Source organism: Petromyzon marinus, chromosome 71 (assembly GCF_048934315.1).
Source record: "Petromyzon marinus isolate PM22_M1 ecotype Great Lakes invasive population chromosome 71, UKy_Petmar_22M1.pri1.0, whole genome shotgun sequence".
In the NCBI taxonomy this organism is placed as follows: Eukaryota; Metazoa; Chordata; class Hyperoartia; order Petromyzontiformes; family Petromyzontidae; genus Petromyzon; species Petromyzon marinus.
The window spans coordinates 2,238,580-2,262,050 of NC_133737.1; the positions used below are offsets into that span (position 1 = coordinate 2,238,580).

The following is a 23,471-nucleotide window of genomic DNA, read 5'->3' on the forward strand; positions in this document are numbered from 1 at the left end:
AAGTAGATGGCCTTGCCAGAGGTTTAGTTCGATGGGGACTTTCACCTGGTTGGGATCGCGGGATTGAGATGAGGCGACACAGAGCTGGCCGTGCGTGAAGACCGCCGTCCGCAGATCGATTACAACGCGATCGAACGTCTGTTCCTGCGCCTCCATCGTTCATGCAGGGGGCGCGTAGGTTTGCAGTGCCCCCTGCATGAAAACGACAGAACGTGCAGCGTTAGTCACGAAGTTGTGCGCAAGCGCCACAACAAAGCGGTGTGAGCTGACCTGCCACCACGTTTATGGGTCAACAGGAGGCATCCGAGAGAGAGAGCGAGGTGCGTAGGGGTCGACCAAAGTAAACCCCTGGCCCCTGTTGTATATGTGGGTTATGAAAATTTGAGCTTCCCGGCTAAGGTCTGGTTTGTACGCTCCACCATCCCATTCGCCTGGGGGTGGTATGCCGTAGTTTGGTCCTTCTGGATTCCGAACTCCTGGCACAGCGCCTGAAATAGCTCTGCCTCGAACTCACTACCCTGGTCAGTAATGACTCGTTCAGGGATCCCATGTTAAAGTACGTATTGTTCCACAAATGCTCTGGTGACCACAAGGGCCATTTTATCTGGGATGACCACCGCCACTGGGTAGCGCGTGAAATACTCCACCGCCACGAGGATATACCGGTTGCCTCGGTGTAATCGTGGGAATGGCCCCTGTAGGTCGATCCCAACTAGCTGGTTCACCCGCCTGACACGGATCGGACTCAGGGACACCTGATACTGCACCGGTTTCTGCCCACACTGCTGACAAGCGCGGCAGCCCTGTACCCAGGTGGCCACATCTTGTGCCAGTTTGGGCTAGAGATACTGGCGACGCAGGGTCTCCCGAGTGCGCCGTTCCCCATCATGGCCCCCTAGCGGGTGATCATGCACCAACCGTAGCAGCTGGGGCCGCACCTGGGCGGGAACACAGATGCACCCTAGCTGCCCGGCTTCGGTTAGTTCCCGCACCACTCCGTTCTCTACACGCAACCGGGCATACAAACCACTCCAGGGTCCCTGCAGGGCGACCTTTTCCTCCCGCAGGGCTGCCTCCACCGCCGCCAGGTCCGGGTCCCGCCGCTGGGCCTGTCTCAGCTGCTCGTGATCCAGGCCCGGGAACGCACAGCCGACGTCCTCTTGGATCTCACCGGGTGAGGTTGAGCGGCCCGTCGGGGCCCGGGATGTGGGCCCCGTGCCCGCCGGGCGGTCCACTGGGTCCCTGGCTCCTTCTGCAGGGACCTCCGTGGCACACACGGCACTTTCAGCGGAGGGGGGTTAGTCTCAGGGCGCTCCAGGGGGGCCGTTGCCTGTCGGCAGCGTCCCCCCGTGAAGTACGGGCAGGCCTCCTCCGCCCTCGTCTCGGCGCACACCGCGGGTCGCCTTGACAAGGCGTCCGCGTTTGCGTGCGTCCGCCCTGCCCTGTACTCGATCTGCAGGTTATACTCCTGCAGCTGCATCAGCCACCGGGCCATCTGCCCCCCGCGGTTCCTTGAATGTGAGGAGAAACTGCAGAGCATAATGGTCAGTTCGCACGCGACATTTCCTGCCGTACAGATACGGCCGGAACTACTTACACGTGAAAATCACGGCATACAGTTCCTGACGGGTCACGCAATAATTCAGCTCGGCACCGCTCAGGGTTCGGCTGGCGTATGCGATGACCCGCTCCGTCCCACCCTGCACCTGTGACAACACCGCGCCCAGCCCACTGCTGCAGGCGTCAGTGTCCAAAATAAAATCGGTGGAAAAGTCAGGGAAAGCCAGGGTGGGGGGTATGGGCGAGGTGGTCCTCCGTCCACTGATAGGGGTTCCTAGTGGAAGTGAGTTGGGTGAGGGGGCATGCAATCTCGCCGAATCCCTTCACAAATCGACGACAATAAGTGGCTAGCCCCAAAAACGACCTGATCTCCGTCAGGTTCCTCAGTCTTGGCCATTCTACTACGGCGCGTACCTTCTCCGGGTCGGTGCGCACCCCTGCCTCGCTGACGCGGTGTCCGAGGTACCCAACCTCGCGCTGCGCAATATGACACGCGGCTTGAGCTTGAGATGGGCTTCTTGCAGTCGTTGGAACTGTGGTACCACGACAGCGAAGCCGCTCCGTGGGAGCCGTGCCTGCAACGGGGGTGCTGCGGCAGAGAAGCCACCAGGCTGCCGTCGCAGGGCTTCCCCCACCACCCTCCACGTGAACGCACACACGCACTCACGTAGGGTCTCGTGGGGGGGGTCACCTGCCCCTGAGTTTTCACCCGCAGCTCGTGGTTAGCGTGGACGAGAGGGGCACCGCGGCGTATTCGCAAGGTGGTTAGTACAGCCGTTTAAATCATGCCATGAGGGGCAGCAGCGAGGGGGGGAGAAGAGACGAGTGGGGGGTCACGGGAGAATGAGGAGACGGGGGGCAGCCACCCCAACAATTCATATTCTTGGTTCTTTCGGTAAAGTCACCACGTAGAAGGGAAACAAAATGAAAACCGCGACTTTTTTCAAATTTTCTTGCCGTGGTTTTCACACCTGATGACGATTGCTTATGTTGCAGTCGAAACGCCGTGAGAATTTTATTGTTTTATATTTTTATTATTTTATTTTTTCCCTATCTTCGTGGTGACTTTACCGAAAGAACCAAAAATACAGTTGAGATGGTTGTGGACTTCAGGAAGAATACAGCCCCACTCACCCCCATTACCCTGTGCGACTCCCCAGTCAAACCTGTGGAGTCCTTCCGCTTCCTGGGCACTATTCTCTCCCGGGACCTCAAGTGGGAACTGAACATCAGCCCCCTCACCAAGAGAGCTCAACAGAGAATGTACTTCCTACGGCAGCTGAAGAAATTCAACCTGCCAAAGACAATGATGGTGCACTTCTATACAGCGATCATTGAATCCATCCTCACCTCCATAACCGCTGCTGCCACTGCCAAGGACAAGAGCAGACTGCAGCGTATCATCCACACTCCCATCGCTCCAGAAGGACTCTGACCCAATTCTCCCTCCTGCCCCCCTTATGTCCCCAACGCCCGTTCACCCCCGGGTCACATGACGTCATCGTGAGCATGCAATCGAATCCTCTTTGCGGCCATTTTGAGCGCTCTGGCCGTTGGGGGGGGGGGGGTCGCGTCATCCCCCCCCCCTTCCCATTGTCTCTGTGCCTGCGTTCCTCGCCGGTGACTCATCGATAATCCCCTTGCTCCCTCCCACCTAAGTCTACTCTTTTCGGCCTAGGGGCTTTACCCTCCCACCCCACTGGTTACCCTGCTGCTGGGTGCTGGCTGAAGTTCCCATCCCCCCGTGTTGTGAATGCTTCATCGCGGCCGGCCTGTAAAGCTCTACGCCCCCCTTTTTGGGGGGGTCACCAGGTAATCCGGTCTGGGGGCTCAGCCAATTTCCTGGTCCGGGGAAACCGTGGAACGTCCCTGTTAGTGGAGTTCTCGGGTGAAAACCCATCGTACCAGGTGATCCCTCCTCGAGACCCTACGGGGGTGCATGTAAGTGTTTAGTGGGGCGTGCGTTCGTGGGGGGGGGGGGGGCACATGGAGGGGGTAACGGCGACCAAGCTGCTCCGCTGCGGTGGCACCACACAATCTACCAACCCTCGAGGACCTGCACACCTCGTGGAGCATGAGGCGAGCGAGGAAGATTTGTGGCCAATTCCTCCCACCCTGGACACTTCTCTGTTCCAGCTACTCCCCTCCGGCAGAAGGCTGCGGTCCATCGGGACCAAAACCTCACGCCACAAAAACAGTTTCTTCCCATCCGCTGCTGGCCTCTTCAACAAGGCCAAGGGCTTACACTGACTTTAACATTTTATCTACAAAATGACACCTTGCCATATTTACACTATGTTACCCTATTTGTATTTTTAGATTGTATCTCATAGCTAATTTATATTCAATATTTATTCAAAATTTTACATACTTTAGCCCCTTAGTGTTAGTTAGACGTTGTACCTTTAGTATAGTTAGACTTGTATACCACTTATTTATGATTTAAGATTCCTATATGTTGAATGTAAATTCCTTGTCTGTGCGAACTTTCATGGCGAATAAAACCCTTTCTGATTTAAACCCTTTCTGATTAAAGTCATGTAAATAGAAAACAATAATAAATAAAAAATGTGTTTATTTTTATTATTTAAATTGTCATTTCATTTAAGTTTTTTCTTTAATGAAACATGTTTTTTTAATTTACCTGACTTTACCGAAAGAACCAAGAATATTAATTCCTGCAGTCACAAAAGTTTAAAGTCAAAATAGAATGCACCTCCACTAGGCTCGCCTCAATCTGCGTGGAGGCTTGGCCCCCACACACACACAGTGTGTACACACACACAGTGTACACACACACAGTGTGTACACGTATACACACAGTGTGTACACGTACACACACACACAGTGTACACAAACACAGTGTACACACACACAGCATGTACGTACACACACAGTGTACACACACAGTGTACACACACAGTGTACACACACACACTGTGTACGTACGTACACAGTGTGTGTGTGTACGTACACACACAGAGTGTACACACACACAGATTGTACACACACACAGATTGTACACACACAGTGTACACACACACAGTGTACACACACACAGTGTACACAACAACCGCCATTCGCCACTAAGTGGCGGTGACGTCACCACGACGCTTGTGCCAGGCTATGTGCACCCTGAGGCCACGTGAAGTGTCGAACGCCCGCTGGCAGGAGGTCACGGGGCAGACCCAGGTGCCACGGGTCGACTGACTGAGATGACTGGTTGATGCACCACCTGTGCCCCCTACTGTGCCAACCTGCTGTGCTTTAGCCACCCGGCGCTCCGCTCGCTGTTGTGAGCGTCGCTCCTCCGCCCTCCGTTGTTGTTGGAGGGCGACTGCCTCCAACTGCCCAGTAGCATCCTTCACGAGCCTCCTCCACAGAGGCCGATCTTGACACCGCTGGTACCAGTCATCGGCAAGTCCACTCAGCTCCACGTCCTCCTGTACCACATCACTCCATCTCTTCTCTAGCCCATGCCGCGCCCGCTTAGCCCCCTCAATCCGGCCAAACAAAAGCTGTTTCGGCATGCGGTGGCTGGGCATGCAGGCTACATGACCCAGCCATCGCAGCCTTGCCTGCCGGAGGAGCTCACCGATGGGACCTTGCCCAGATCTTTCAAGGATTTGTGAGCTCCTCACACAATCCAGTCTGGTTAAACCCAGGATGGATCGTAGGCAGGCCAGCCTAAATGTTTCTAACCGGCGAAGATGTTCCATTAGGGGGGTCCACGTTTCGCAAGCGTAGAGAAGGGAGGGAATGACCGTGGCCGAGAAGACCTGAAGCTTAGTGCGGAGCGACAGACCAGGTAGCTTCCACACAGCGTTACGCAACCGATGAAAAGATATTGCCGCTCGACTGATTCGGAGTGAGACCTCTGCTGTTAAACTGGAGCCAGTCATAAGCACACTGCCCAGGTATGGGAAACTCTCCACTCTCTCCACAACTGCCCCATCACCGATTGGGAGTTGTGGGGGTGGAGTGTCCGATGGTACAAAATACCCAGGCAGGTGCTTAGTTTTGGTGGGGCTGATGGTAAGGCCCCACCTCTTAGTGGCACGCTCCAGTCTCAGCAGCAGCGTCTCCAACTCCTCCTCTGACTGAGCAGCTATTACCAAGTCATCAGCATACATAACGTGGTTGAGCAATAGGGAGCCATCCCTTGACCGCACCCGGGCATCGATTAGCCTCCCATTATATCTGTACCATATGGAGATTCCCCCGGTACAGCTATTGAAGGCTTCACGAACTACGTGGTCAAAATAGATGTTAAATAATGTGGGAGCCAGAGGACATCCCTGTCGCACCCCAAGGTGTACAGGGAATGGCTCTGACTCCCGGCCACGTAGTTTTACCCGGGCCCGCTCACCATCATGAAGGTCCTTAATGATCGTGAGCAGAGGGTCAGGTACTCCAAAAGCACGAAGAACGACCCAGAGCCTAGGCCTACTGATGGTATCATAGGCCTTGACCAGGTCAATAAAGCAGAGATGTAGGTCTTGTTGGAATTCCCTACACCTCTGCTGTAGCAGACGGACAGAAAATATGGCATCTGTGCAGGACCGCCCTTTCCTGAAACCGCATTGGGGCTCCGCAAGCCTCTCCTCAGCGTGCCTGGCAAGGCGATGCTGAATAATCCTTGCCAGGACCTTTCCCGGCACACTGAGGAGTGAGATGCCCCTGTAGTTGTTACAGTCTGTGCGGTCCCCCTTCTTAAAAAGGGGGACCACCAGGGCATCCTTCCAATCCTGCGGAACCCGTCCAGTGGTCCAGACTGTTGTTATGATGTCATATAGGGCAGTCTGTGCACAAACGCCACCCTCCCTCAGCATTTCGCTTGGGAGATCATCTCTGCCCGCTGCCTTTCCTGGTCTCAGACTCCGGATCGCCTTCAATACTTCCTCAGCAGATGGCACCTCAGCCAGCCACTCACAGGGGGTGACTTCATCCAATATTTGAGGCACCGCAGCCTCAGCAGGGTCATCCTCACTTTGTGCCACGGTGTTTTCCTGGCTGAGGGATTTTCCCTCCCCCAGGACCTCACAGAAATGCTCAGCAAATCTGCGAACCTGTTCCTGGGGGTCGGAAATTGGATCACCGTTTTTTCCCCTAATGATGGTAATAGGTGTGGCGCTGCAGGTTACTTTTTTGATGGAGTTAAATAGAGAGTTGTGATCACGGGCCACTGAGGCACAGTGTACACACGTACACGTACACACACACTGTGTGCGTACACACACATAGTGTACAAACACACACACACAGTTGTTGCTGAGCTCACACACCCAAGGGGTCTCTGATCAAGGGAGGGAGCAATGGAAAATTAATTTAAATCAACTTAAACTCAAACCCCGCTCTGTGACGTCACCACTCAGCATTACCTCATCGGCGTGAAACGACAGGGGGAGGTGTACCTCGCTAGTGACGTCATGTCACCAAGGAATTCACAACACCCCGTCCACCGCGCCCTTGAGCGTGGCGTCACGTCTGCCTGGGTCACTTCCCTTATCTGTTCAAGTAGAATCCTTATTTGGGCAAAGCTACTCCAAGGGACTGGCGGCTCATTAACATAATATATTCATGAAAGCCGTCGCGAGATTATTGCGACGAGATCGGCACCCACGCCCATCCCTCTACGTATGGGCCAGGCTCATTAACATAATTTATTTAAGTTACAGAGCCGCTCATTGTGGGAGGGGAGTGTTTGTACCCTGCAAGTGACGTCATGTCAACTCCGGCTGCTGTATGACGTCACGAAATAACAGGAAGCTGCTGCTCCGCCGTGCACTGAAAGCCGAGGTGAGAAATTCTCATCGCGGTTGTGGTGGTGGTGGTTGTTGTTTACCGAGGTAGAGCCTCGCTCTCTCTCGTAGGGATGTCAATTGAGTAGCAGCGAGCATGGAAGCGATGTCCAGGTTGGAAATTTACAGCGCGGGGCCTAGTCACGCGGGGCCTTGCCTCCTGCCCTCGCCTGATCGCGTTTGCTTCAATTCTCTCGCTTAAGTTTAATTTGTCTTCACTCAGCTCGCCACTTTGTCACTTTGTTTTACTTTTAAATATTCATGCAGTTTTTATTTCCTTTTTTACCAGGCCAAGCCCGTTTGAGCTGCTGTACCGCTTTTGTTTTCAGAAGCGACCTGCCCATAACACAAGGTGAGGCTCGTCAACAGCGTGGCGGTGTTCACTCTAGACGCGAGGCGGTGTTCACTCTAGACGCGTGGCGGTGTTCACTCTAGACACGTGGCGGTGTTCACTCCGGACTCATGGCGGTGTTCACTCCGGACGCGTGGCGGTGTTCACTCTGGACGCGTGGCGGTGTTCACTCTGGGCTCGTGGCGGTGTTGATTCTGGACGCATGGCGCTGTTCACTCTGGATGCGTGGCGCTGTTCACTCTGGATGCGTGGCGCTGTTCACTCTGGACGCGTGGCGGTGTTGACTCTACTTGGTGGAGTGAGGAAACATGAATTCTGAACAGGTGAAGGTGGCCAGGCTTGGGTCTGGGCACACCACCACCTGTGAACCATGATAGTGTGTGACAGTGGTGGAGCCAGTGGGGGTGGGGTGGCACGTGCCCCCCCAACGGTCCGATGGAAATCCATAATTTCGATCGGATCATTAGGGTTTATTAATAACTCGCTTCACTACCCGGCTTCTTCCGGGACTTGGATTCTTGTCTTGGATAAATTTCATATTCCCTTATATTTCACTGAAAAACCCTTCAAAATATTGATGCTTGCAAGAAAGAAAAAAGCTGAAACATATCAAGTTACCTAAATCGGATGTTTCCACTCAAGGAATTTCAACCTTAACCCACTTCTATGCAAGGTCGATTTTCGCCACTCTGGAATGAATGACGTGGCGAGCTGAAAATAGTCGTGTTCACTTACAAATTCCAAACAGCATAAGCTGTGAAAATTTCATGACGCCAAAGCTCAGCGTTGGAGAGGTTTTGCTGCTTCACACAAACAAACAGATGTAATTTTCTGCTTCATATTTAAGATAGCCGTTCTACCCGTTCTTCGCACGGATATGTATTGAAACTCCGAGAAACCAATGGCTTCATCGGCCAGGAGCGACGCGCCACCTCAAATCGCCTGGCACGCTGTGAACAGCTCTAAGCATTGCAGAGCGCATAACTCAGGTGTGTTGCGGGTTGACGTAACAAACTTCATGGTCATACAAAATACAAAAATATATTCTTATAATAAAGTATTAAAGCTTTCATGACTGCATAAAATTACTCATTGTTTTTTTCGGTAAAGTGACGTATGTAGAAATACAATAAAATTATATTTAAACAAAAAACAAAAAACAATCACGACGCTTCGATCACAATGCAAGCGATCTTCATCAGGTGTCAAGAACAAATCCCGGAGGTAAATACAATAAAAAGATGAGAGACGAGAATTCAACAAACCTGAAAAAACATGTGAAGCACATCCAGTCAGGCCAACAACACAGACACTTCCTGGCGGACCACGAATTTCAGAAGAGTGTTAAATTTCGTGTTCAACCTTTGGATTGCAAATACCAGCATAGATAGAATAAAAAATACGAGGTACAAGGTCAGTAGAAATACATGTCCACCAAGAGGTAAGGGGGGAGGAAAGACGGACAGGGAGGCAGAGAGAGAGGGGGGGGGGGGGCGGAGGGATGAACAGAAGGTTAAATAGGAAATACGGTTGGAGGGGGGGAGGGGCCAGAGCGAGAGCGGCAGCTCAAACACGCACATCTTACACATACAAAACGGCAGCTCAAAAAAGGACCACCTCTTGTAGATACAAAACGGCAGCTCAAAAAATGACCACCTCTTGTAAATCCAAAATGTCAGCTCAAAAAAGGGCACATCTTACACGTAATTACAACGGTAACTTCCCCGTAGAAGTGTGATAATAAAGTATTAAAGCTTTCGTGACTGCATAAAATTACTCATTGTTTTTTTTTGTAAAGTCACGTATGTAGAACCTCGTATTTTTCATTCTATCTATGCTGGTATGTGCAATCCAAAGGTTGAATACGAAATTTAACACTCTCCTGAAATTCGTGGTCCGCCAGGAAGTGTCTAACTGTGTTGTTGGCCTGACTGGATGTGCTTCACATAATGTTTTTTCAGGTTTGTTGAATTCTCGTCTCTCATCTTTTTGTTGTATTTACCTCCGTGATTTGTTCTTGACACCTGATGAAGATCGCTTGCGTTGTGATCGAAACGTCGTGATTGTTTTTTGTTTAAATATAATTTTATTGTATTTCTACATACGTGACTTTACCGAAAAAAACAATGAGTAATTTTATGCCGTCACGAAAGCTTTAATACTTTATTATCACACTTCTACGGGGAAGTTACCGTTGTAATTATGTGTAAGATGTGCCCTTTTTTGAGCTGCCGTTTTGTATTTACAAGAGGTGGTCCTTTTTTGAGCTGCCATTTTGTATTTACAAGAGGTGGTCCTTTTTTGAGCTGCCGTTTTGTATGTGTAAGATGTGCGTGCTTGAGCTGTCACTCTCGCTCTGGCCCCTCCCCCCCTCCAACCGTATTTCCTATTTAAGCTTCTGTTCATCCCTCCGCACCTCCCTCTCTCTCTGCCTCCCTGTCCGTCTTTCCTCCCTCCTTATATTTTTATACTTTGTTCATTGTGTACAGTACGGAACCTACCCACATGCCAAATTTCAAGTGTGTAGCATGTTGGGAAGTATGCTAAACACTTTCGAACAGACACATATCCACACATTTCCCTTTTATATATATAGATAAATCAGCATTTTGCGACCCCCACTGCCACCGTGTGGCATATTATTACGTGCCAGGGACTCTTATGAGAGGACAACAGACCGAGTCCAAAATTGGCAATAAGTCACGGCAAAGCTGTTACAAGCGACTCACAGAATTGTGCGCAGTTGCGTATACAGTACACGACTTCCCTGATGGCAAACACCTTCAGCGAGCGCGATGCCTATCATACGCGTCAAATAAAAAGCAAGGAACAAGTCCTTACTAACTAACAACTCCTTACAACTCCTTACTAACAACTCCTTACTAACAACTCCTTGCTTACTAAGAACTCCTTACATACTAACAACTTACTTACTAACAACTCCTTACTTTTTGATTTAAAGCTTTCGTGACTGCAGTAATTCATATTCTTAGTTTTTTCGGTAAAGTCACGTTGAAGAGAAACAACAAAATAACAAAATATATATAAAACAATAAAAAATTCTCACGACGTTTCGACCATAACTCAAACGGTCATCATCAGGTGTGTCGGTTTGCATAAATTTATTTTGAAAACGCCATATTTATTTATTTATATATAAAAAAAATAACGTTTGCGTCACGCGCAACGATTGGCAGTTTGCCCAGGACTAGTCCATCTATTTTTTGAAAACAGGAGGGGGGAGACGAAATTTGTTTTTATGTATGCTGTCTGAAAGCCACTGTAAGCGTGAACAATCAATCAAGAACTGAAATGATTTATCAAATCTTTCCAATGATTGCTAAGATAGAATCCATCTTCTCGGTTGAAATTGTCTCTGTGCTTGTATATGTGGATAGCCTCATGAACGAATCTCTCATGGAAGCCAGATGGCTTACAAAGAACCTCCGTCTTGGAAAAGTCAATGGCATGTGAGCCTACTGAATTAGAACAATGATCTGCTACGGCCGAGGTGTTGGTCCTACCGTGTTTAAGGTCTGCTTTATGTTCACGAATACGGTCCGAGATATGGCGTTTGGTTTCTCCAATGTAACTACTACCACAGAGGCAACTTAGTTTGTAGACACCAGGGTATTGTATGTCCGGAATCACATCTTTTACAGACGGAACCAGATCACGGATTTTATGTAATGTGTTGAAACGGACCTGGATCTTGTGTTTATTCAAGATTTTGGAGATCTTTTTTGTGATCCCAGCAATGTAGGGTAAAGTGATGGTTTTGAAAGGCTCCTCAAGAGGGTTCTTCTTCATGGTTTGAGTGATAGCTTTGCGGATTGTATAGTCGGAGTAACCATTAGCCCTAAGAGCTTGGTGTACGTGCTTGAGTTCACTGCTTATGTGTTCCTGGTCGGATATGCATTGGGCTCTATGATACAGAGTCTTGATGAGAGAATTCTTCTGTGATGGATGGTGGTGGGAATCCGGTTTCAGATAAGCATCCGTATGGGTAGCTTTCCTGTAGACAGAGTGGCTCATTGAACCATCAGGTCTCTTTTTAATTAGGACATCCAAAAAAGGTATCTTGCCATCTATTTCGACTTCCATGGTAAATCTGATGGCTGGGTGTATGGAATTGATGTGGTCGAAGAATTGGTCTAGAGCAGGCCGGCCATGTGGCCAGATGACAAAAGTGTCATCCACGTACCTCTTCCATAAGGTTGGGCGCAGAGTGGCAGTCTGGATGGCGTCAGTCTCAAATTTCTCCATGAAAATGTTAGCTATAACTGGAGAAAGGGGGGAGCCCATTGGGGTGCCCTCAGTTTGTTTGTAGAAAGTTCCATTCCAAGTGAAGTATGTATTGGTTAAACAGTGTCTCACCAGGGGGGGTACCTCAGTGTTTAGTCCTTGATTAACCAAGTCTTCAATGATTGCAATGGTGTCAGGTACAGGAACCTTGGTGAATAAGGAAACTACATCAAAACTGACAAGCAGGTCGTCTGGGGACAGGGAAATACCCTTGATTGTTGATACCAGGTGAGTAGAATTTTTTACCGCAGAGGTGGTCTTTCCAGTGAAAGGACGCAGGATTTCAGACAAAAAACGAGCTAGTTTGTAGGTGGGGGAGCTGATAGTAGAGACTATGGGACGAAGAGGTGTATCAACTTTATGTATTTTTGGTAAGCCGTATAATCTTAGTGGCCTGGCAGCAGAAGGTTTCAACGAAAACTGTTTAGATTGATCAATTAATGCGGTTGAATCAGAAATTATTTTGTTGGTTTGTGTGACGAGGCTGTTGGTGGGATCTCTTTTTATTTTTGTATAACTACCATCGTCGAGTAATTCTTTAATTTTGTTGTTGTATTCTATTTTATCCATGATGACAGTAGCATTGCCTTTGTCAGCTGAGAGAACTACAATATCATTCCTCTTTTTTAATTTATATAATTCAAAACGCTCATCTTTGCTGAGGTTGCTAGCTGGCATCTTAGCGTTTTTGAGGGTTGCAGCGATTTCAGATCTTGCTACGTCTGCAGCGATGTGACCCAGGCCCCTGAGAGCAACGTCTACTTGGGCAATTATATCATTAACTGGTATGTGTTTAGGTGTGACTGCAAAGTTTAGACCTTTAGCTAAAACGGATTTCAGACCATCGGAAATAGAACTGTTACTGCGATTAATTACGACTTTATTAACGTCTAACTTTTTGGTGTGTGGGTCCGGTCTTTTGTTGAAGAGGAGGTTAAATTTGGAAATCAGGTTTTCCTTACATTTGGTCGACATAGTAGCAGCTGAAGAGGCAGTCATATTGTCTACATGTTCCCAATCCGATGTGGACATTATTGCCATCAATGATAAGTGTGATTTGTAGAGTGTCTTGTCTAACTGATCTAGTTCTGTGCGTATAAGTCTGATTTTTTCTGAGATAAGAGCTAAGCTAGTTTTGAAAAGAATTCGTTTCGCATTAGAAGAAGTTACAGTAGCAGAGGTGAGTGTAAATGCGATTGGTATTACCCCAGAGTCGCGGCATCTCTTCAGGAAGGTGAGAGACTCGATCAGCTGAGCTTTCTAATCCCGGAGTTTGTTGAAGGATCTTAAAGTTATGTGAAAACCCTCCCCGTAGAGGCGATTAAATTTTGATTTAAAGCTTTCGTGACTGCAGTAATTCATATTCTTAGTTTTTTCGGTAAAGTCACGTTGAAGAGAAACAACTAAATAACAAAATATATATAAAACAATAAAAAAAATTCTCTCATCAAGACTCTGTATCATAGAGCCCAATGCATATCCGACCAGGAACACATAAGCAGTGAACTCAAGCACGTACACCAAGCTCTTAGGGCTAATGGTTACTCCGACTATACAATCCGCAAAGCTATCACTCAAACCATGAAGAAGAACCCTCTTGAGGAGCCTTTCAAAACCATCACTTTACCCTACATTGCTGGGATCACAAAAAAGATCTCCAAAATCTTGAATAAACACAAGATCCAGGTCCGTTTCAACACATTACATAAAATCCGTGATCTGGTTCCGTCTATAAAAGATGTGATTCCGGACATACAATACCCTGGTGTCTACAAACTAAGTTGCCTCTGTGGTAGTAGTTACATTGGAGAAACCAAACGCCATATCTCGGACCGCATTCGTGAACATAAAGCAGACCTTAAACACGGTAGGACCAACACCTCGGCCGTAGCAGATCATTGTTCTAATTCAGTAGGCTCACATGCCATTGACTTTTCCAAGACGGAGGTTCTTTGTAAGCCATCTGGCTTCCATGAGAGATTCGTTCATGAGGCTATCCACATATACAAGCACAGAGACAATTTCAACCGAGAAGATGGATTCTATCTTAGCAATCATTAGAAAGATTTGATAAATCATTTCAGTTCTTGATTGATTGTTCATGCTTACAGTGGCTTTCAGACAGCATACATAAAAACAAATTTCGTCTCCCCCCTCCTCTTTTCAAAAAATAGATGGACTAGTCCTGGGCAAACTGCCAATCGTTGCGCGTGACGCAAACGTTATTTTTTTATATATATATAAATAAATATGCCGTTTTCTAAATAAATTTATGCAAACCAACACACCTGATGATGACCGTTTGAGTTATGGTCGAAACGTCGTGAGAATTTTTTATTGTTTTATATATATTTTGTTATTTTGTTGTTTCTCTTCAACGTGACTTTACCGAAAAAACTAAGAATATGAATTACTGCAGTCACGAAAGCTTTAAATCAAAATTTAATCGCCTCTACGGGGAGGGTTTTCACATAACTTTAAGATCCTTCAACAAACTCCGGGATAAGAAAGCTCAGCTGATCGAGTCTCTCACCTTCCTGAAGAGATGCCGCGACTCTGGGGTAATACCAATCGCATTTACACTCACCTCTGCTACTGTAACTTCTTCTAATGCGAAACGAATTCTTTTCAAAACTAGCTTAGCTCTTATCTCAGAAAAAATCAGACTTATACGCACAGAACTAGATCAGTTAGACAAGACACTCTACAAATCACACTTATCATTGACGGCAATAATGTCCACATCGGATTGGGAACATGTAGACAATATGACTGCCTCTTCAGCTGCTACTATGTCGACCAAATGTAAGGAAAACCTGATTTCCAAATTTAACCTCCTCTTCAACAAAAGACCGGACCCACACACCAAAAAGTTAGACGTTAATAAAGTCGTAATTAATCGCAGTAACAGTTCTATTTCCGATGGTCTGAAATCCGTTTTAGCTAAAGGTCTAAACTTTGCAGTCACACCTAAACACATACCAGTTAATGATATAATTGCCCAAGTAGACGTTGCTCTCAGGGGCCTGGGTCACATCGCTGCAGACGTAGCAAGATCTGAAATCGCTGCAACCCTCAAAAACGCTAAGATGCCAGCTAGCAACCTCAGCAAAGATGAGCGTTTTGAATTATATAAATTAAAAAAGAGGAATGATATTGTAGTTCTCTCAGCTGACAAAGGCAATGCTACTGTCATCATGGATAAAATAGAATACAACAACAAAATTAAAGAATTACTCGACGATGGTAGTTATACAAAAATAAAAAGAGATCCCACCAACAGCCTCGTCACACAAACCAACAAAATAATTTCTGATTTAACCGCATTAATTGATCAATCTAAACAGTTTTCGTTGAAACCTTCTGCTGCCAGGCCACCAAGATTATACGGCTTACCAAAAATACATAAAGTTGATACACCTCTTCGTCCCATAGTCTCTACTATCAGCTCCCCCACCTACAAACTAGCTCGTTTTTTGTCTGAAATCCTGCATCCTTTCACTGGAAAGACCACCTCTGCGGTACAAAATTCTACTCACCTGGTATCAACAATCAAGGGTATTTCCCTGTCCCCAGACGACCTGCTTGTCAGTTTTGATGTAGTTTCCTTATTCACCAAGGTTCCTGTACCTGACACCATTGCAATCATTGAAGACTTGGTTAATCAAGGACTAAACACTGAGGTACCCCCCCTGGTGAGACACTGTTTAACCAATACATACTTCACTTGGAATGGAACTTTCTACAAACAAACTGAGGGCACCCCAATGGGCTCCCCCCTTTTTCCAGTTATAGCTAACATTTTCATGGAGAAATTTGAGACTGACGCCATCCAGACTGCCACTCTGCGCCCAACCTTATGGAAGAGATACGTGGATGACACTTTTGTCATCTGGCCACATGGCCGGCCTGCTCTAGACCAATTCTTCGACCACATCAATTCCATACACCCAGCCATCAGATTTACCATGGAAGTCGAAATAGATGGCAAGATACCTTTTTTGGATGTCCTAATTAAAAAGAGACCTGATGGTTCAATGAGCCACTCTGTCTACAGGAAAGCTACCCATACGGATGCTTATCTGAAACCGGATTCCCACCACCATCCATCACAGAAGAATTCTCTCATCAAGACTCTGTATCATAGAGCCCAATGCATATCCGACCAGGAACACATAAGCAGTGAACTCAAGCACGTACACCAAGCTCTTAGGGCTAATGGTTACTCCGACTATACAATCCGCAAAGCTATCACTCAAACCATGAAGAAGAACCCTCTTGAGGAGCCTTTCAAAACCATCACTTTACCCTACATTGCTGGGATCACAAAAAAGATCTCCAAAATCTTGAATAAACACAAGATCCAGGTCCGTTTCAACACATTACATAAAATCCGTGATCTGGTTCCGTCTGTAAAAGATGTGATTCCGGACATACAATACCCTGGTGTCTACAAACTAAGTTGCCTCTGTGGTAGTAGTTACATTGGAGAAACCAAACGCCATATCTCGGACCGCATTCGTGAACATAAAGCAGACCTTAAACACGGTAGGACCAACACCTCGGCCGTAGCAGATCATTGTTCTAATTCAGTAGGCTCACATGCCATTGACTTTTCCAAGACGGAGGTTCTTTGTAAGCCATCTGGCTTCCATGAGAGATTCGTTCATGAGGCTATCCACATATACAAGCACAGAGACAATTTCAACCGAGAAGATGGATTCTATCTTAGCAATCATTGGAAAGATTTGATAAATCATTTCAGTTCTTGATTGATTGTTCACGCTTACAGTGGCTTTCAGACAGCATACATAAAAAACAAATTTCGTCTCCCCCCTCCTGTTTTCAAAAAATAGATGGACTAGTCCTGGGCAAACTGCCAATCGTTGCGCGTGACGCAAACGTTATTTTATATATATATATATATATAAATAAATATCCCGTTTTCAAAATAAATTTATGCAAACCGACACACCTGATGATGACCGTTTGAGTTATGGTCGAAACGTCGTGAGAATTTTTTATTGTTTTATATATATTTTGTTATTTTGTTGTTTCTCTTCAACGTGACTTTACCGAAAAAACTAAGAATATGAACTCGTTACTTACTAACAACTCCTATCATTTTTCATTGCTGAAGGGGTTGCCCCATCTTCCTGAAAATCCTGGCTCCACCTCTGAGTGTGTGACAGGGTCAAGTTTGTATTTTGCAGTAAAGTCTATTAACTCTATTGAGCACGGAGGTTATATCAAAACAGTTTATTTTTTATTTCCTCTGGAACTTTTTGTAAGAATGGAGTCAGGAAGTTATCACAGCACATGTGCAGTTGAAGTCAGAACTGTTCATCCCAGCATTCAAGGACATCTGTGCCTGGCTTCACACCTCTAAGTTGCGATTGAACATTAATTTATGCATTTCTGCATAACACAAACAGTATTATTTTCAACACCCTTTGGTATGTCAGCTGAATTTAGCTTTCATAGATATTCCTTTTGAAGCCAGATAGCCGAAATTGTGTCCTCGGAGTTTTGGGTTAACATTCATTTTGAAGATACGAGGGCTTCCAGGCATGTTTATGACATTCGCCCTCTCGTTGTGTGCCATAACAGCCCGTGTGATGAATTTGGGACACTTTTTCACTGTATCATAAATATATGAATAAGTATAGACATGTAAGTCACCTTTGACTGTGTATATGCATTCCTCTGTGCATCAATACTGACATGTAGATGGTGTGGATATTCTTTTTTTTCTCTCTGCAGCTGTCGCTTCCTCTGCAGAAATTGTCTGATGGAGCAAAGGCACTCAGCGCAGCTCGGTGCAAAAAAGCATCAATGCAACCGGCGTGCAAACAGCACGGATAGTACTGGAAATTTGACACGGCACCAGATAACTCACACAGGAGAGAAACCCTTCAAGTGCAGTGTGTGCGGGAAGGCATTTTCACAGTCATCTGCTCTTGTAGCACACCAGAGAACACACACGGGAAATAAACCCTTCAAGTGCAGTGTGTGTGGGAAGGCGTTCACACAGTCATCTACTCTTGTAACACACCAGAGAACTCACACAGGAGAGAAACCCTTCAAGTGCAGTGTGTGTGGGAAGGCGTTTTCAGATTTATCTCCTCTTGTAACACACCAGAGAACACACACGGGAGAGAAACCCTTCAAGTGCAGTGTGTGTGGGAAGGCGTTTGCACGTTCATCTACTCTTGTAGAACACCAGAGAACACACACGGGAGAGAAACCCTTCAAGTGCAGTGTGTGTGGGAAGGCGTTTGCACATTCATCACATCTTCAAGTACACCAGAGAACTCACACGGGAGAGAAACCCTTCAAGTGCAGTGTGTGTGGGAAGGCGTTTTCAGATTCATCTGCTCTTGTAAAACACCAGAGAACACACACAGGAGAGAAACCCTTCAAGTGCAGTGTGTGTGGGAAGGCGTTTGCACATTCATCTACTCTTATAAAACACCAGAGTACACATACAGGAGAGAAACCCTTCAAGTGCAGTGTGTGTGGGAAGGCGTTTGCACATTCATCTACTCTTATAAAACACCAGAGAACACACACAGGAGAGAAACCCTTCAAGTGCAGTGTGTGTGGGACGGCGTTTGCACTTTCATCAAATCTTCATGTACACCAGAGAACACACATGGGAGAGAAACCCTTCAAGTGCAGTGTGTGTGGGAAGGCGTTTGCACAGTCACCACATCTTCAAAAACACAAGAGAACTCGCAAGCATCAGAAGACCCACAAGGAGTGGAGTCTGAAATCAGCTTGTGGAAGTCAAAGTGGCGGAATGAGCCCATCCCTCATGAAACAAGAACCGGAAGAAAATCCAAGCTTGGACACTTTTAAAGGTATAGAGGTGAAATATGAAGAAGTGATGGTGAAGAGCGAAGAAGTGAAGGTAAAATGTGAAGATGATTCAACTCCAAAGTCGGACCGACACATTAATGGAGGAAACGTGAAGCAGGAGGAGAATTCTGACTGTGAGGCAGAGCAAGGCAATTCTCAGCAGTTTGTGGAAGTGGAGGTGTGGGTGGACTTCCTCCGAGACAATACGAAGTCAATTGGAGACCCGTTAGATGTGTAAGCTTGAGACGATGTCGCTCCAATAGATGCACCTTTGTCACAGGCCTTTAATGACAACAATAAAGTTGAACACTCAATTCCTAGGTTCAACCTGCAGGGTAAGAGCAGCCAGTCTTTGTGGACCTGTGGGTTGGGTAGATCTCTAACCAGGAGCGAGAGCCAATAAGCTCCCAAGCGTTGACTATGTTTTCAATTGCAATTATATGGTGCTTGCTTAATCACCTCTGGCAATTTGGAGTTTTGTATCGTATCTCGTCTCAAACACTCGTAGAGCACCCCCAAATAGCATTTGCCCCTGTGTGGCACAAGGTGGTGGCCCTGCACCGGCCTGGATGTGGACAAGAGCCTGTCAGTAGGGGGTGATGGTTGATGTGGGATCTTGGTTGTGTAGTTTGTAGGTAATGTTTAGAATTTGATACATTTTGACGCAGACGCCAGCATGCAATGGTCAACTCGTTTTGGCGCAATAGCATGTTGTACATACACTGTTAAGCAGACGGTGCATATTTTTTTTAAAATAGCTTCTTGTTAATGCGATGTAACCTTACTCATTGGTTTTTTCGGTAAAGTCACGTATGTAGAAATACAATAAAATTATATTAAATACAAAACAATCACGACGTTTAGATCACAACACAAGCGATCTTCACCAGGTGTCAAGGACAAATCATGGCAAGAACAAATCATGGAGGTAAAAAAGATGAGAGACGAGAATTTAACAAACCTAAAAAACATGTGAAGCACAACCAGTCAGGCCAACAACACAGACACTTCCTGGCGGACCACGAATTTCAGAAGAGTGTTAAATTTCGTGTTCAACTTCTGGATTGCACAAACCAGCATAGACAGAGTGAAAATACGAGGTACATGGTCAGTAGGAAAGACGGAGAGGCAAAGAGAGAGAGAGAGAGGTGAACAGAAGCTTAAATAGGAAATAAGGTTGGGGGGGGGGGGAGCAAAAGGAGAGTGGCAGCTCATCTTGCGGCAGCTCAAAACAGCATATCTTGCATATACACAGAAGCGGGGGGGGGGGGGTGGGAACAGGCTTGGGGTGCACCTGTAAGTCAATTTTGTTCAGATGCCTGTCAATAATTTAGAATGAATACTTGTCTGATTGTGTACGTACATGTAACATTTTGTGTAAAAGGGTCAAACATTGAATAAGTGATGTTAGGACAAAGTGTGTGTTTTGGAAGTAACCTGTACAGATAAGTCAGGTGAGACTCATTGTTCTTGTGATACAGGTCAAAGGGTATTTTATGTTTCAGGAAGCTTCTCCCTCTGGAGCAACTCATTGTCTTTGAAATAGGGAGCACACTCGGATCATTCATCAGTTACAAGGCATACCACTCAAAAGTTACACGTAGAGGAGATACATTCTCTACAACACGAATTATAATTTTGTATTACGTGTTGATGTAGATTTTCTCGAATTAGGACAAGAAATGGTCCTTGCTGATTAACGTCTGGATGTTCACAACCATGGCTTGAAGCAAGCCAGATCGCCTGCGGTGCCCCTCACAACCATTTACGGCCTGGGGCCAGGAAAGTCACGAAAAAAATTGCACACGAACGACGCCTCCACGCAAGCTCCCGATGCTCCGTTTTGAAGTTTTAAAATGAAACAACTTTGAATTGTATTATTTTGAATTAGATAATTGTATTTCTTCATTAAAAGCTTATTAATTGAAAACTATATTTCGTGTGAATTTTCTCGCGTCATTAAGTAGATGGCTTTGCCGGTGGTTTGGTTCGATGCGAACTTTCACCTGGTTGGGATCGCGGGATCCAGATGAGGCGACGCAGAGCTGGCCGTGCGAGAAGATCGCCGTCCGCAAATTGATTCCAATGCGATCGAACGTCTGTCCCTGCGCCTCCATCGTTCATGCAGGGGACGCGTAGGTTTGCAGCGCCCCCTGCATGAATATGACGGAACGTGCAGCGTTAGTCACGAAGTTGTGCGTAAGCGCCACAACAAGGCGCTGTCAGCTGACCTGCCACCACGTTCACGGGTCAACAGGGGGCAGCCGAGAGAGAGTGAGGTGTGTACGGGTCGACCAAAGTAAACCCCCGCCCCCCCCCCCCCCGTGACCCGAGAATAACATCCCTGACCCTCCACCCGTCTCTAAGGCCCCTTAAGATAAGACCTTCCAGAAGGTTCTGGGAGGGGGGGTTGGTGGTTCAGGAGGGGAGGGGTGACCCCGACCTGGGGTTAAAAGCCCGGCCCCCTGGACCGGCCGGGCAGTGTTCACCAACTCAAGCCTGAAGACATCCGAAGACCTGAAGACTGGACCAGCACCCAGGGACCCTCAACCGAGGCTCTTGTTAGAGCCGGGTTGTAGCAGACCAGAGGTGAGCTCCTGTACCCTGTCTGGGACGGGTCGTCCAGTCTTCCTTTAACGCCGGGCTAAGGGACCTGTGGGTAGCAGAGCCCGGAGTGTGCAGGCTGCCATAGAAGGGAGGCTGTCACTCCCGGAGGCTATCGGGTGGAAGGGGCCGTACCCCTTCGTGTTACAGTAGTGTGAAGAGCCGAGTTCGAAAGAGTTATAATAAACGCGTTGCCTCAACCAGACGTCTCCGTGTGGTTAGTTAAGGACACAACGCTTATATAAAAGAGAATAGCCAGTGCGTTTTCAAAGTACCTTCTTTTTAGAGAAATAAATTTCGCGTGAGCCCACCGCATTAAAACAATGCTCAGCTGAGCGGGGCGAGCCACACGGAGTGGGGGGGGGGGTCACCTTATCTTTGTCACGTGCCGTAGCTCACGTGACTTCTGCCGCGACAATGTCTGGATGTTTTCACCTGAGGACGACCGCTCGTGTTGCGATCGAAACGTCGTGATTTATTTTTTATTGATTTTTTCTACCTGCGTGACTTCACCGAAAGAACCAAAGAGTATGAAAGACGTCTTGTCTGTTGAACTTGTTCATATCCGTATACATCGATATCCCACATTGCTTACACGTACACACCACACGCAATGAAGTAAATAGAAACTAGAACGACTTACTTCCAGGGATGGGCAAATATGGAGGAATCTCAATGGAGCAAGTTAAGTGTGTTCGATTGAACATCTCTCTATCCGTCTGTGTCTCTGTTCCCCTCTTTGTGTTTCTCTCGCTGGCTGTGTCTCTGTCGTCTCTGTATCTTTCTGTCTTCCTCTTGTCTGTTTCTGTCCACCTCTCTATTGTCAATCTCTGTGTGTGTCTCTATCAGCGTCTTTCCAACCGTATTCAACTACTGTCAGTAGCAACATGCGCCCATTCAACTTTCATGGCCCACGACTACACGCAACTCAAACTTGCTCTGACTCTCTGTGTGTACGTTGAACTTATTTTGCACCATACGTAGCCAACCATGCTATCTGTGGGTCTCTGTGAGTCTCTGTGTGTATCTGGAACTTCTTTTGCACCGTACGTAGCCGAACCTGCACAGGAGGAGCGTCTGGTATCTGTGGAGCTGTGGGCTAGGTACATCTGTCAGCAGGAGCGAGAGACAATGAAGCTCCCAAGCATTCACTACGTTACCAACATCATATTTGCACTCATAAGTCGCTTGCCTAATTGCCTCAGCAACTCAGTGTTTCGTATCGAATCTCATCTCAAACAATCGAAGGACCCCCCCCCTGAGTTGCAGCTGCCCCTGTGTGGCACAAGGTGGCCCTGCACCGGCCTTCACGTGGACATGAGTCTGTCGGTAGGGGGCGATCATTGAAGCGTCATCTCCATTGTGTAGTTTCTGGATAATGTTTGGAATTACCCCAATTTTGACCGTGACACAAATATGCAATGACCTGCGCGTTGTGAATGATACAACGCTATGTTTTATAGCTGCCGTTAAGCAGACTGTGCATATTTTGGTGAATGTTACTGGGGTAGCCAGGTGTGTCTGTCGGTGTTGAACCTTGAATCTCTGCAATAAATAGAGAATGTGCAACCGTATTCTTGGTTCTTTCGGTAAAGTTATGTAAATAGAAAAAAAAAATGTGAAAATAATAAATTGATGAAAAAATGCCATTGGTCGACTGACTTAGATGACTGGGCCCCCCACAGTGTGTACACACACTGTGGGGGGCCCAGTCACACACACAGTGTGTGTACACACACAGTGTTCACACATACAGTGTACACACACAGTGTAAACGTACACATAGTGTACACACACACACAGTTGTTGCTGAGCTCACACACCCCAAGGGGTCTCTGATCAAGGAAGGGAGCAAGGGAAAATGAATCTAAATCAACTTAAACTCCAACCCCGCTCTGTGACGTCACCACTCAGCATTACCTCATCGGCGTGAAACGCCAGGGGGAGGTGTACCTCGCTAGTGACGTCATGTCACCAAGGTATTCATC

At 47.1% G+C, this 23,471-nt stretch overlaps 2 protein-coding genes across 2 annotated transcripts in view; both read left to right on the forward strand.

Annotated features, from left to right (window-relative positions):
- Nucleotides 1-7,241: 7,241 nt before the first annotated feature.
- LOC142906846 (uncharacterized) overlaps nucleotides 7,242-23,471 on the forward strand; it is a 57,004-nt gene continuing 40,774 nt past the window's right edge. The window contains exon 1 of the mRNA XM_076055507.1: nucleotides 7,242-7,359. The gene's annotated coding sequence lies outside the window, so the exon portion shown is untranslated. The remainder of the gene's footprint in view (nucleotides 7,360-23,471) is intronic.
- LOC142906845 (uncharacterized) lies at nucleotides 7,271-20,809 on the forward strand. The gene is made up of 3 exons (XM_076055505.1): nucleotides 7,271-7,359; nucleotides 7,651-7,713; nucleotides 17,782-20,809. Exon 3 carries the CDS (start codon nucleotides 17,810-17,812, stop codon nucleotides 19,115-19,117), a length of 1,308 nt encoding a protein of 435 aa, XP_075911620.1. The 5' UTR covers nucleotides 7,271-7,359; nucleotides 7,651-7,713; nucleotides 17,782-17,809; the 3' UTR covers nucleotides 19,118-20,809.

Excerpts from the sequence above, each read along its gene's own strand:
- LOC142906845 (XM_076055505.1), top strand. The coding sequence starts at position 17,810 with ATGGAGCAAAGGCACTCAGCGCAGCTCGGTGCAAAAAAGCATCAATGC.